Raw genomic sequence first — 14,687 nt, 5'->3', positions numbered from 1 at the left:
GAAGTGTGTGTGTGTATGTATATATATATATATATATATATATAGTATGTAGCTCAAAAAGAAGAAATGGGGTATGCTCCATAGTGAATTAATCTTTAAAACATCTTTGTTCTCACAAAAATAAATCCAGTTTACAGGTAATGTATCCTTACGGGCGGTAAACCCCCATAAGTTTGAACAACAAGAAAGATATATCTTGTTAGACAGAGGGAGACTAAGAAGGTAATCAGATGTGCAAAGGCACAAGCTGAGGAGAAAATGGCCCAGTCAGTGGGTAAAGGAGGAAAAACTTTTTTTTAGGTATATAAGCGAAAGTAGAAAAAAACAAAAGTCTGGCACTCCCTATAAGGTCCAGTACTACAGCCGGTGCCCTCACAGGAATGAATGATATCGGACCATGGGGGGTCATTCCGAGTTGATCGCTCGTTGCCGATTTAAGCAACGGAGCGATTAAGGCAAAAATGCGCATGCACATGGGCCCTCATTCCGAGTTGATCGCTCGCAAGGCGATTTTAGCAGAGTTGCTCACGCTAAGCCGCCGCCTACTGGGAGTGAATCTTAGCATCTTAAAAATGCGAACGATGTATTCGCAATATTGCGATTACACACCTCGTAGCAGTTTCTGAGTAGCTTCAGACTTACTCGGCATCTGCGATCAGTTCAGTGCTTGTCGTTCCTGGTTTGACGTCACAAACACTCCCAGCGTTCGCCCAGACACTCCTCCGTTTCTCCGGCCACTCCTGCGTTTTTTCCGGAAACGGTAGCGTTTTTTCCCACACGCCCATAAAACGGCCTGTTTCCGCCCAGTAACACCCATTTCCTGTCAATCACATTACGATCGCCAGACCGATGAAAAAGCCGTGAGTAAAATTCCTAAGTGCATAGCAAATTTACTTGGCGCAGTCGCAGTGCGAACATTGCGCATGCGCATTAAGCGGAAAATCGCTGTGATGCGAAGATTTTTACCGAGCGAACAACTCGGAATGAGGGCCATGGTACGCAGCGTGCATGCGCTAAAGTATTTTAGCACAAAACTTAGTAGATTTACTCACGCCCGAACGAAGATTTTTCATCGTTGAAGTGATCGGAGTGTGATTGACAGGAAGAGGGTGTTTCTGGGCGGAAACTGGCTGTTTTCTGGTAGTGTGCGGAAAAACGCAGGCGTGTCAGGGAAAAATGCGGGAGTGTCTGGAGAAATGGGGGAGTGGCTGGCTGAACACTGGGCGTGTGTGTGACGTCAAACCAGGAACGGAACGGCCTGAGCTGATCGCAATCTGTGAGTAGGTCTGGAGCTACTCAGAAACTGCTAAGAAATTTCTATTCGCAATTCTGCTAATTTTTCGTTCGCAATTCTGCTAAGCTAAGATACACTCCCAGAAGGCAGGGGCCTAGCGTGTGCAATGCTGCTAAAAGCAGCTAGCGAGCGAACAACTCGGAATGACCCCCATGATGCGGCACTCACAGCTTGATAAAATTATGCTACTGTGGCTGGTTCTAATTTAACAATGATTCAGTATGTTTACAGTCATCGCTTTACTGTCGTCAGCTATATATACTGTATATATATATATATATATATATATATATATTGTATATAATTATTATTATTTTAAACAATTTTTATTGAGACATTATGGATTGTACACATCAAGATAATGCAAAAACAATAGGGTTTGCAATGAAGAGAAGTCACAATTGTGCATTTCACAGTATATTCACATATGTATCATAATAAAGAGTTATACATGGTGTATAATCATTCATTTGGGTCACTCGTGTTACTATGAATGATACAGGTAACCCTGAGGGGAGCCGCCATAGTAGTCTGTCCTCAGACCAAAGATACAGGTCGGTCTTGTGCTGCTAATCTAGTTAGGTACCACGTGGTATTCTTTAGACTGTTATGAATTTGCAGCCACGTGGTGAGGGGTAGAGTGGAAATATAAGATTCCCAGAGATTGAAAAAACGATCAATTTGTTTACCTCTATCCACAATAGCTTCCACCCAGTCCATCCTGAATAGGTGGTGCAGGTTATTCAAAAATAAAGGTATCTGTGGAGGCGTGCTGTCTATCCACCCCTGTAGTATCGTCTTTTTCCCCGCTGCACTGAGGGCTATCAGTAGTTTTTTGCATTCCGATGACATTCGGAGAGTGGGATCGATGATACCCAAAACTGCCCATTTGGGGGTAAATGGTACATAAGTTATTAGCTTAGCTTCTGCATATCTTCTAATAAGGTGCCAGAAATATTGCACAATAGGACATACCCATAAACAATGATAGGTATACGCCTCACTCTGGTGGCATTTTGGGCAGGAGTGTATTTCCGACGTTCCCATATGGATAAGCCGTAGCGGGGATAAATAGGTATTATGATATACATTAAGAAATAATTTGGTGTACATACTCGCTGACAGGACCTTTTGGGAATAAGATAAGGCTTTTTCCATCACGGGTATAGTCAGACCAGGGAAGTGAGTCAACCATTTGGACATGCCGCCTGCTACAGTAGCATGATCTAATATTGTCCTTAAAAATGTATAGTGTATAGATATGACTTTATGACTTGGTACGGGATGCAATAAGAGGCTGTCAAGGAGTTAGTCCAATCCCCTTCCGCACAATGTGTAAGAACACGTCTAACATAAAATTGTGTTTGCAAAAATGGAAGGGGAGACGAGGCAACCACAACGTGTCTCGTTGAAACCTCCGAGAAAGTGAGCATACGGTGGTTTTCCACCGATACCAATGATCGAATCGATGTTATACCAACCTCCCTCCACACTGTAAAGGGGTGAGCAGCCATGCCGTCCAAGAATTCTGGGTTTTTAAGTAGGGGCAGATGTAAGGAATGATATTGATTCAATTTCGCATTGTGGCGCAATATATGCCATATTCTCCTGGTAGACAACAAAAGCGGGTTTGACTTAACATGATCCGATATTTCCTGATCATGTTAGTGGAGAAAACACGTAAAGTCTACGTTTGTTAAAATTTTTTGTTCCAGACAGGTATTCGTGTATACAGAGCTGTTTTGCAGCCTATCTCTCAAGTATCTCAAAAGTGCGGCCTGGTTATAAACTACCACATCGGGGAAATTGATTCCTCCATTGGATTTAGGTTGGACAAGTTTACGCAAAGCAATACGTGCACGGCCCCCCTTCCATATAAAGGATCTGATAAGTTTATTAATCATTTGTGCGTCCTGTTTAGTGTGCAATACAGGGAGCGTTTGCAGTTGGTATACTATGCGTGGTATAGCCACTATTTTAAGCAGGTTAGCCCTGCCCAAATATGACAGCGGAAGACGTTTCCATCCCTTAATATCGTCAGTTAGAGTGCGTATGGCCTTGCTCACATTGAGTTTGTATAGTTCAGACATATACCGTGGCACCATAATTCCCAAATATGAGATGTACGTCGATACCCAATGTAGTGGGAAGTGTGAGGTCCAATGCGGACATGTCACATTACCATACAACAATAACGCTTTAGATTTGTCCATGTTAATACCAAAACCCGAAATGTGGCCAAATAATATATAAAGAAGGATATCATCGGCAAAGGCTGATAGTTTAATTTCCTGCCGACCCACTCTTATACCCCGAAAAGGCTGGCCAATCCTATAGTGTCCGAAGCAGTGGATCAAGAGCTAGATTAAATAATAGCGGTGATAAAGGGCATCCTTGACGTTGACCCCTGATCCCGTTTATCAAAAGAGAAGCAGATGGTTTGTTGTAGATATAACGAATGTAGTTAATAAAGTCTGTGTCAAAGCCTCTTTTTTCCAACACAGTAAACAAATGTGGCCACAAAACCATGTCAAAAGCCATACTGGCGTTGAGGCTAAGAAGCATATTAGAGTCTGTACATGGAGATTGGGATGCTGCCACTGCCGCTAGTGCCATGCGAATTGCCTCAACCGCATGCCTGCCAGTCACAAAACCAATTTGTGTCGTGGTGAGGATATCTGGGAGGATGGATTGGAGCCGTAACGCCATTATTTTAGCCAATAATTTATAGTCGACATTTAATAGACTGATTGGTCTGTAAGAAGAGAGAAAATTGGTATCCCTACCGGGTTTGGGGATAAGGGTAATAAATGCTTCATTAAATATTGGGGATGGAGAACTTCTTTCATATATGGCTCGAAACAACTCTAATAAAGCAGGAACAATATGGGCTTGTAATATGCGATAATAGTCTCCTGACAGGCCATCAGGACCTGGAGTTTTACCATGGGGCAAGTTGGAAATGGCAATGTTAATTTCCTCTGTTATATTACCCACAAGGGCTTCTCTCTGGTTCCGAGTCAAAGGGGGAAGTACCTCATCTGTAAGCATTTGTGTTTGTATATCAGTATCTACTTGTGCAGAACTAAACAAGGACTGAAAGTAGGTTTGGAATTGTGCCACTATTTCCTGAGATTTGGTAAGAATACGACCTGACATGGGGTGGTGTATAGCAGTTATGGTATGTCATTTTTTTTTGGGGGGGGGGGGGTTGGGAAATGACTGCCAGCAACCTACCAGCCTTATTACCCCATCTATAGAATTTATTTTTGGTAAAATCTAATGAGTGTTTCGCCTGGGTCACTAAGTAAGTTTCAAGCAGGCGTCTGGCTTATTTGTACTCAGTGATAGCGGCATCCGTGGGTGTGGAGGTATAGGTTTGGAAAGCCATAGATATTTCTGCTTTTAGTGCGGCATATTCCATTTTGGATTCCCTTTTTTTCCGGGTGACATAGCTAATGATATGACCCCTCATCACTGCCTTAGAGGCATTCCAAAAAATGTCGGGTCTATCCCAGTAATCTATATTTTCATCAACATAGTTAGTCCAATGGTATGTGAGATATAACTTAAAGTCTTCCGAGTCAGCCAGTTATTGCGGGAATCGCAAAATATGGTCTGTTGAATGCATACGAGGATGGGTTAGAGCCAACGTGACAGGGGCATGATCAGAAATTAATGTAGCGAGTATATCCACCCCAGCGACTTGGGAAATCAAGTCATTGGCAATTAGGAACTTGTCAATATGAGACAATATCCCGTGAGCCAGTGACAGATGGGTATGTGTTTTGTCTGTAGGGTGCAGCAATTTCCATGGATCAGAAAGGTCTAAGGAGTCTCTAAACGCCAATAAGTGTTTACTGTGAGGGTCAGTAGTTCTTTGGTATAGTCGGTGATCTATCAACTGTGGGATCGTCTACCATGTTATAATCCCCACCCACTATCAAGGAATAGTTATTTCTACCTTGGAGAATGTGACTGAGGTCCTGACTTAATATGTGCGTGTTAACGTTCGGGGCATACAGGTTGATAAGGGTAAATTTAGAGTGAAAAAGCTCTATATCCAATATTCTGTATCTGTCTTCAGGATCAATTACTTCTGCCAAAACAGTAATAGGAAGATTTTTTCAAAAAAGTATGGCCACCCCTCTGGCTTTCGTGCGAAAAGGAGCAGAGATACAGGAGCCAAGCCAAGGAGCCTTTAATACATTTTCTTTGCCTATCAGCCAATGGGTTTCCTGTAGAAAAGTCACATCTGGGTGAGAACGTTTGAGGTGCGTGGCCACACGCCGACGTTTGACTGGGGAGTTAAGACCTCCAACATTCCAAGAAATAAATTGTATAGGTTTCGGGGGCAATACCTCAGACGAGGAAGAAACTAAGACGGCATGGCTACCCAACCCTTACGGGGCAGTGAAATGTCTGACAGATAATCAGTAAATTCAAGTACACAATGGCTGCTCCCCCCCTAACCCAAGGTCTCCATTTCAGCATAGATTTTAACAGCATGAACACCAATGTGACATAAAATACAGAGCATAATTGTATTGTTTGAAATGTTAATAGTAAACCATAATGACTCATAACTCCATTTTCTAAAGTTTTCCTAACAACCATAACCATGGTGGGCACCAACTAGGTCTAATGGTGCGCACACAGAACACTGACAAAAATATTAAGAAGGAATGCTATATTTAAAGAGAAAAATAACAAAAATAAAAGGAACAAGAAATATAAGGTAGATCAACACATATCCGCCCGAGGTGAGGGTACATGAACTGCTTAACCCGTGGCGGTCCTATGACCGATACCCTAACTAATGGGCGATCTCGATGGGGATCTGTGAGTCAGAAAGTGTGATCTCGCTTTCTCAGGGTCTGTATAGAATACCTGATTTCCATTCTCTAAGACCCGCAATTTAGCTGGGTATAGCAGGGCAAACCGGATATATTTATTATGTAAGTAGGAACAAAAACGTCAGAAAATTATTTTCTCTTCTGAGCCACGGCTACCGAGAAATCCTGAAATATCAAGATTTTGTGGCCCTTGACTAACAATTCCCTGTTTTTTTGCGGTATGCAGCTAGAATTTGTTCCTTAGCCCTATAATCTAAATAGCGAGCAATGACTGGCCGGGAACGCTTCTGTGTTCCGTCCCGCACCGCTCCCAACCTATGAGCTCTTTCGATGTATGGGACCTCAATGTCATCCATAATTCCCAACGAGGTGGGGAGGTCCGTGCTAAGATAGGAGGAAAGGGCTGGGCCTTGCAATGACTCTGGTATTAATCTAAACCTAAGGTTGTTTCTACAGGATCTATTTTCTAGGTCCTCTACTTTGTCCTGCAGTTGTATATATTTACACTGGGTTGATTCCTCCTCCTGACAAGACTGGTCCAGGTCCTCAGTATCACTCAGTCTTGTTTCTAACGTGGAGATACGCGTCGCATGCGAATCTATGCGAGCCAATCCTGCGTCTAAGTGGGCTTGTAGATCAAAACGTTTGTCGAGCAAAGGCATAAGAAAATCTGAAATTTCTTTAGCTGTCAAGGGGGAGGTTTTATCACTAGATAAGCTAGATGATTCCGCCTCAGGACCAGCTGGGGAGGACGGACCCGACTTAGGGGGAGCGTCCTTTCCCTTCCCCGCTTTATAGGAGGTGTTTGATTGTTTTGGAGGCATGTTTTTGTCGAAGTATTTGTCTATACCCTAGGGAATGAGGCATAGAGCAATCAGTGTCTCCTGAAGCCACTGATCCAATAGTTACAAGCAGCAGTGTTAAAAAGAATCAGATATACATGAGGCTCGGGCGGCAGTGTGAAATTAAACCAAATTATTTAGAACATATTTCAAGTGGTCAGCATCCCAACTAGGAGAAAAAGAAAGCTGCAGCCATATACACAGTGATATTACATCTAGAGGTATGGAAAAGTCGCGGAGCAACGTAAAGCAGCTCAGTGATAGCCTTTAACCACTGAAATATCAATAAGAACACTTGGGAATAACTCCGGCAATAAGCTACGGCACACACAGGCGGGGACAAAAACATGTGCTATAGAACAACTTAAGTGTCAAGCAATATAGAATAGAAGTTTCGGGTAAAAATAACAAACGTCACATATAATACTCAGCGAGAGCTTACAGAAGAAAAATAACAAATGTCACAATCAACCCGCAATAGAGGGAAAATAATAAACGTCACAATTGAGTTAGCAGTCCAATTACAAGAAAATCAAGGCCACTTGGTGGTGGTGGTGCGCAAGCTGTGAGCTTCAGCAGAGAACATGCAACTGATATAAATTCCAGAGCAGGTTATAATGCTGAACTAAATAAAGGGCAGTAATCCTCCTCAATAATGTAAGCAGGAGTTCAGCAACCGAGGTTGTTCACAGAGTGTGATAAGTGGCCCCTGCACAGTCTCTAAGTCCAACACACTCGGCGAAAAGGCCAAGAATAGGGAAGGCTGAGAAGGTAAATGGGGATACAGGGCGGTGGGGAGGGAGAAAGGGGGGGAAGGGGCGACACAAGAGGTAGGGAGGTTCAAAGAATCTGGGTATGTGGGGTATGAAATAAAAAGAGAGGGATCTTAGTAAAGATGCAGTTGGGGTAGACAGACAATGTTAGTACCTGGGGAGGATCCGTAAAGCCCAACGTGTTCTCAAGAACCGTGCAGTCAGGAACAGGATTCCAGCAGTGTGAGAATCTTCACCAGCACAGCTCGCACGCCAAGCACCATTTTTCCAGCCAGACAGCAACACCAGAGCAGCCGTGGCAGGTCTTCCGCCGGGCGCATCCAGTGCGTCTCCTCCAGCCCGTCTCGGGAAAGCAGGGCAGAATTTAGCAGCTCCGGATCTCCCGCCGCCAGCACCAAGACTTCCAGCGTCGGAGTCACGGCCGGTCAAACGCGGGTCGGTGGGGCAAAGATACAATGTGCACCCCAGCAGGAGGGTGATCAGGCACTGGTATTAGGCTTCTGACGTTCTCTCTCTGCTCACCACAGGGTTAAAGGAGGTTCTATTACAGAAGCTAAGAGATGGCAGGATGCGATAGGTTTTCGGGGAGTAAGATGTGTGGTAAGCTGCTTACTGGGGCCAACAGGGTCCGGAGGGTGTCAGGGCGCTACGTCCGCCGGAGTAGTTTCCCGCAGTACCGCACAGCAAGACAGCACCGCATAGTAAGACAGTGGCGGGGAGCGTGGCGCTATCCGACACAGCTCAAGCCACTGCACGGACTTTGCCTCCACTGTCCCGCGATCTCTCTCCCCCGACTCTTCCGCCGGGCCACCACCAGAGTCAGGTAAATGCACCAGGGGGGTCCAGCGGGGACAACACCGCTGCCGCCAGGTAATAACAGCTCGTCCAGGAGTGAGTCAGGGAGCCGGCATATAGATGCAGTGGGTGAGGGAGGGGGCACGCTACTCCTAGCGTCTCAGGCTGCCACGGTGGCCAGACTCTGGTGGCACAGAAACGCTCCCCAACAAAAAGGACCTGAAAGTGTTCCTCACAATGTGAACCCTGCAGGTGGTCAATTGTTACATCAAAACAAGCTGTATTTAAGCAGGATGGGCACTGATTATGCAGGCCGTTGTAGGGAGCTCAATAAAATGCGGCCATGCTGGATGTCCCTGTATATAATTTTTTTATTGTAGTGTAGTACGGTGCCGGACACCGACGCCAGGAACAGTGGCTGGTCTGTACTGTCTCTTAAGCATTGCAAAACTAATCATATGATACAGTACAAGGGTGGAGTAAGGTTTGTGTTACTTTTATTTGCCAACTAAGTGCATTTTGTTTATATTGATCAGTGACACATTGGAGCTAATTCAGATCATGAAGGATCTTCATCCTGATGCACAAAGTACAGATGATTGTTACTTGTGTATGCGTAGGACCCTTTCCATATGTGACTATTGACTATAGAACTGTTGTCTATCTTTCATTTGCCAACCCTTAAAGTACATGCAAAATAGAAAAGACGTCCAGTGAACAAATAATTGAATCTTTACTGTGGGATAAAGTACTGTATAGTACAGGGGTGGCCAACCAGTCAGAGGCAAAGAGCCAGAAAAGATCTGTAGTCAAGGGCAAGAGCTAGTATCATGCGCGCCGAAGGTGTGCTCACAAAAATGGGGCGTGGCCTAGGTTTCACAAAGCCACACCCCATTTTTGTGCACACACCTTTCGGTATGACATTTGTAGGAGTATGACCGTGTGTCATAACGACGTTTTTAGTCATGTTGTACAGTGCCACATAGATATAATGCCCCAGCACAGTGCCACATACATATAAAAATGCCAATAAATGGGTGCCTCCACAGTGCAAGAAACATATGTCCCCTTAGTGCCAGATACATATATGCCCCATAGTGCCAGATACACATGTCTACACAGTGCCAGATACATATATGCCCCACAGTGCCAGATACATATATGCCCCCACACTACCAGATACACATATGTCCCACAGTGCCAAGTACACAGATGTCCCACAGTGCCAGATACACATATGCCGTACAGTACCAAATACATATATGCCTCACAGTGCCAGATACATATATGTTCACAGTGCCAGATACACATGTCCCACAGTGCCAGATATGCCCACAGTGCCAGAAATACCCCCAGTGCCAGATACACATGCCCCCACAGTGCCAGCTATGCCCCCAGTGCCAGATATAAATGTCCCCAGTGCCAGATATACATGTCCCCACAGTGCCAGCTATGCCCCCAGTGCCAGATATACATGTCCCCACAGTGCCAGTTATGCCCCCAGTGCCAGATATACATGTCCCCACAGTGTCAGCTATGGCCCCAATGCCAGTGCCGCGCAATGCCAGATATGCCACCAGTACCAGATATACATGTCCCCACAGTGCCAGCTATGCCCCTAGTGCCAGATATATATGTCCCCACAGTGCCAGCTATGCCCCCCATGCCAGCTCTGCCCCCAGTGCCAGATATACATGTCCCCACACAGTGCCAGATTTGCCCCCATTGCCAGATATACATGTCTCCCCAGTGCCAGATATACATGTCCCCCCAGTGCCAGCTATGCCCCCAGTGCCAGATATACTTGTCTCCACAGTGCCAGCTATGCCCCCAGTGCCAGATATACATGTCCCCACAGTGCCAGCTATGCCCCCATGCAGTTATACGTGTCCCCACAGTGCCAGCTATGCTCCCCATGCCAGCTCTGCCCCCAGTGCCAGATATACATGTCCCCACACAGTGCCAGCTCTGCCCCTATTGCCAGATATACATGTCCCCCAAGTGCCAGCTATGCCCCCAGTGCCAGATATACTTGTCTCCACAGTGCCAGCTATGCCCCCAGTGCCAGATATACATGTCCCCACAGTGCCAGCTATGCCCCCAGTGCAGATATATGTGTCCCCACAGTGCCAGCTATGCTCCCGGTGCCAGCTATGACCGCAGTGCCAGGTATACATGTCCCCACAGTGCCAGCAATGCCCCAAGTGCCAGATATACATGCCATCCCCCCTTCCCCCAAGCTGCTCACCGCGCTGCTGCTGTCTGTGAGGGGAGGAGAGCGCAGCGTACGCCTCTCCTGCCCCTCACTCTCCAGCGTCGGTGTCTGTCTTCAATTAGGCACCAGTCCATGAACTAATCAAAGCTGGCGGTCCGGCAGCCTTAGCTGCCGGTCCGCGAGCTCTGATTGGCTCACGAACCGGCGCTGAATTGAAGAGTGACACTGCCGCCAGAGACAAGTGTATGTGTCGGGCAGCGGTAGCCAGGAGCCGGCCAAGCCACATGCGGCAGATGAAAGAGCCGCAGGTTGGCCACTGCTGGTATAGTACATACCTGCATTTAGATACTGGTGAATTTTCTCCATAGGAAATGTCAGAGATTCTTCTGCAAAAACATTTTTTGGTCCATCAGAATAAAATGTTTCCAGAAATGTTCTAGATTCAAACCCATGTACATGATAGAGCTTTTTGGCAGTACAATCCATCTTTCAGTGTTGTATCACAGACAGGGTGATTTCTCACGTCTCTCTTTCCTTCTTGTTTGTGTTCTGTATTTATAGTCATTAGGAACATAGGAATTTTAATTAATCAGCTGCAAGGAACATCAGTATTTATTTGCACATGATGACTTCTTATCATAATGAGTTGATCATGAGAATGCAGCTGATGCTGTGTTTTACATATATTTCATTATATTATTTACAGTACATATATAAAAGATACATATATCAGCATTTTAATTCAAATATACATAAATGATGGGTTAATTTTTCTGGATTTCAGATTCAATGGTGCATCTTTCTGTGAAGATTATCTCTTCGGAGACTAGGTTATACATTCTTGATTCATCCCGAGTACATGATAGAATTGCTGGGTGCTAGTAATACTCTTGAGCAAACAGGTCAACCCTCAAGTCTTTGAATACTTCATACACTATCAAGTGTCATTTTTTTTTTTACAGATTTTCGGCGGGATGTAATGCAGTCCGTGATTGGCTGATCTCTGACTTTCACTTACAGGACATGGTTTTGCCTTGTAAGTGATTATCCCTTTAAAAAACGTCTGAGATCGGCCACCAACCCGCACCTCTGGCGATATCGGACTGCCATACATCCTGCTGCATATGAGATTTTACTTGGCATATTGAGTTGGGAATAATATACTTATCTACCCAACAACTGGGGTTTCACTAAAAAAAAAAAAAACCCCAGACAGTTAAGATCCCACCAGCAAAATTCTATTCATGTTCACTAATATTCAGTTATTTGAATGAATCTGCTGCACGAACATTTTTGCTCTTTGACGTGAAGATTCATCCTGTTCATGAATTGGTCCTGGGAATGCAGGCGAGGGAATTATATTTCCCAATGTAGAATAAATGACCATTGTAACCACTTTTCTATATTAAACTTAGTAACATGGAAAATATTTAAGTACTAGAAAGCCCTCTGTTCCTGATAATCATCCCCTGTTATCACAACATTGTAGCTGTGAGATGTACACATTCATCACATCTAACAGTCCTCGCACCTATTAGGAGCGATGTGGTGCTTCCTATCTCTGGCAGTAGCGCACACAGAGGGGGTTTCTGAGTACCCAGAAACCTCTCCTGATGGACTAAATTTCTTCTATTAGAGACGGAGACAGCTGTGTCTCCGTCTCAAAGAAAGCCACGATCGCAGTTAGAGCTGTAGGGAACTCTTGCCGGCCAAGCTCTGTGTCCAGAGAAGAGTGGGAGCTGATGCGCATGCACAGAAACAGCAGCTCCCTTATGTCCTCACAATTAACCGTGCAGCTGTGTTGTTGCTGGCAGTGTATCCCCTCTGCATCCCCAGGTATGCGTGCACTGTATATGTTTGTATATATGTACAGTATGTGTGTGTTGTGTTACGTATGTTTGTGTGTGGAGTATGTGTGCAGTGTGTGTGTGTGTGTGTGTGTGTGTGCAGTGAGTCTGTGTCTGTGTACAGTATTTTTTCACACACACAAAAAAATATACGTTATGTTAAGAACTTACTGTTGATAACGTGATTTCTCTTATGTCCACAGGTATCCACAGGATAATATTGGGATATGCCGGAGCAACAGCAGAAATGGCACCAAATGGTCACGAGCTTTCTGGTTCCCCAGGATGCATCGGGGCTTCTCCATATAATCCCGCCCACTGACTCAGTCAAATCAGTTCTTTCCACAGCGATTTAGGCAGGAGCATCAGGTAGAAACCTATTTAGGCAATAAGAACACACATGCACACCCTTCCATGCAAGAGGGAAGAGGTTTAGTGATTGTCAAGATACTCAAATCAGGTGCGTCAGGGTGGGACCCCTGTGGATACCTGTGGACATAAGAGAAATCATGTTATCAACGGTAAGTTCTTACCATAACGTATATTTCTCTGGCTGGGTCCACAGGTTATCCACAGGATAACATTGGGATTCCCAAAGCCAGTTTTAGTGGTGGGGATGCTCCTGATTAGACAGGAGGACCTTTCGCCCGAATTCAGCGTCATGAGAGGCAAAAGTATCCAAGGCATAATGTCTGATGAATGTGTTAATGGAAGACCATGTGGCTGCCTTACAAATCTGTGCTGAAGCACCCTGTTGTGCTGCCCATGACGGACCTACCTTACGTGCAGAGTGAGCAGAGACATTAGCCGGAGTAGGGAGATCTGCACGAGAATAAGCTTCTGATATTACCATTCGGAGCCATCTTGCCAGCGTCTGTTTACTAGCAGGCCATACTCTTCTATGAAATCCGTAGAGGATGAAGAAAGAGTCTGTTTTTCTGATGGCACTAGTACGATCTATGTAGATTCTTAATGCTCGGACCACGTCCAGCGATGCTTCTCCCGCAGAAAGTCCCGATACCTGAAAAGCTGGGACTACAATCTCTTCGTTAAGGTGAAACTTTGAAACCACCTTCGGAAGATAACCAGATCTAGTTCTGAGAACTGCTTTATCTGGAAAAAACTTGGAGACTTACACGACAGTGCTCCTAAATCTGACACTCTTCTGGCTGACGCCATTGCCAGTAGAAAAAGTACTTTAGCCGTTAACCATTTAAGATCTGCTCTCTTAAGTGGTTCAAACGGAGGTCCCTGAAGGAATTTAAGAACTAGATTCAAATCCAAGGGAGCTGCAGGAGGAACAAATAGAGGTTGAATATGTACAACTCCCTGAAAGAATGTACGCTCATCCTGTAAGTCAGCAATCTTTCTCTGAAACCATACAGTTAATGCTGATACTTGAACTCTCAAGGAAGCTACCTTCAATCCCTTGTCCAAACCTGCTTGAAGAAAATCCAAAATCCTGGATACTTTAAAAGATCTTGGATTCAAACTCTTTTCACTACACCAATGAATATAGGCTTGCCATATTCGATGATAAACCTGAGCTGAAGAAGGTTTTCTTGCTCTAAGCATAGTCTGAATTACCTATTTTGAAAATCCTCTAGCTTCTAAGATAGAGGTTTCAATAGCCACGCCGTCAAAGACAGACGATCCAGATGGCTGTGACAACAAGGACCCTGCATTAGCAGATCTGGACGTTGAGGGAGCAGTATTGGTGCTTCCACTGACATCCTTAGTAGATCTGTGTACCAATGTCTTCTTGGCCAAGCTGGAGCTATTAGAATTATGGCTCATTTTGCTTACTTTATTTTTTTTCACTACTCTGGGTAACAGAGAGATTGGAGGGAACAGATATGCCAGATGAAATTTCCATTTTACTGACAGTGCGTCTACAAGGACCGCTCCGGGATCCTTTGTTCTTGATCCGTACCTCAGAACTTTGTTGTTTAAACAAGACGCCATGAGGTCTATCTCTGGTAGACCCCATCTGTTCACTATAGTCTGAAACACTTCTGGGTGTAATGCCCATTTGGTTTCCTGAATGGTGTGTCGACTGAGAAAA

General features: G+C 44.9%; 1 protein-coding gene across 1 annotated transcript in view; it reads right to left on the bottom strand.

Moving 5' to 3' along the window:
* LOC134965576 (nicotinamide N-methyltransferase-like) overlaps positions 1-11,321 on the bottom strand; it is a 74,402-nt gene extending 63,081 nt beyond the window's left edge. Inside the window, exon 1 of the mRNA XM_063941934.1 lies at positions 11,111-11,321. Within this exon, the coding sequence (XP_063798004.1) occupies positions 11,111-11,261 (151 nt within the window). The 5' untranslated portion in view covers positions 11,262-11,321. The remainder of the gene's footprint in view (positions 1-11,110) is intronic.
* Between the last annotated feature and the right edge of the window lie 3,366 nt (positions 11,322-14,687).

Source organism: Pseudophryne corroboree, chromosome 10 (genome assembly GCF_028390025.1).
Source record: "Pseudophryne corroboree isolate aPseCor3 chromosome 10, aPseCor3.hap2, whole genome shotgun sequence".
NCBI lineage: Eukaryota > Metazoa > Chordata > Amphibia > Anura > Myobatrachidae > Pseudophryne > Pseudophryne corroboree.
The sequence above is the reverse complement of the archived record's forward strand: the minus strand, read 5'-3'. Positions and strand labels throughout refer to the sequence as shown.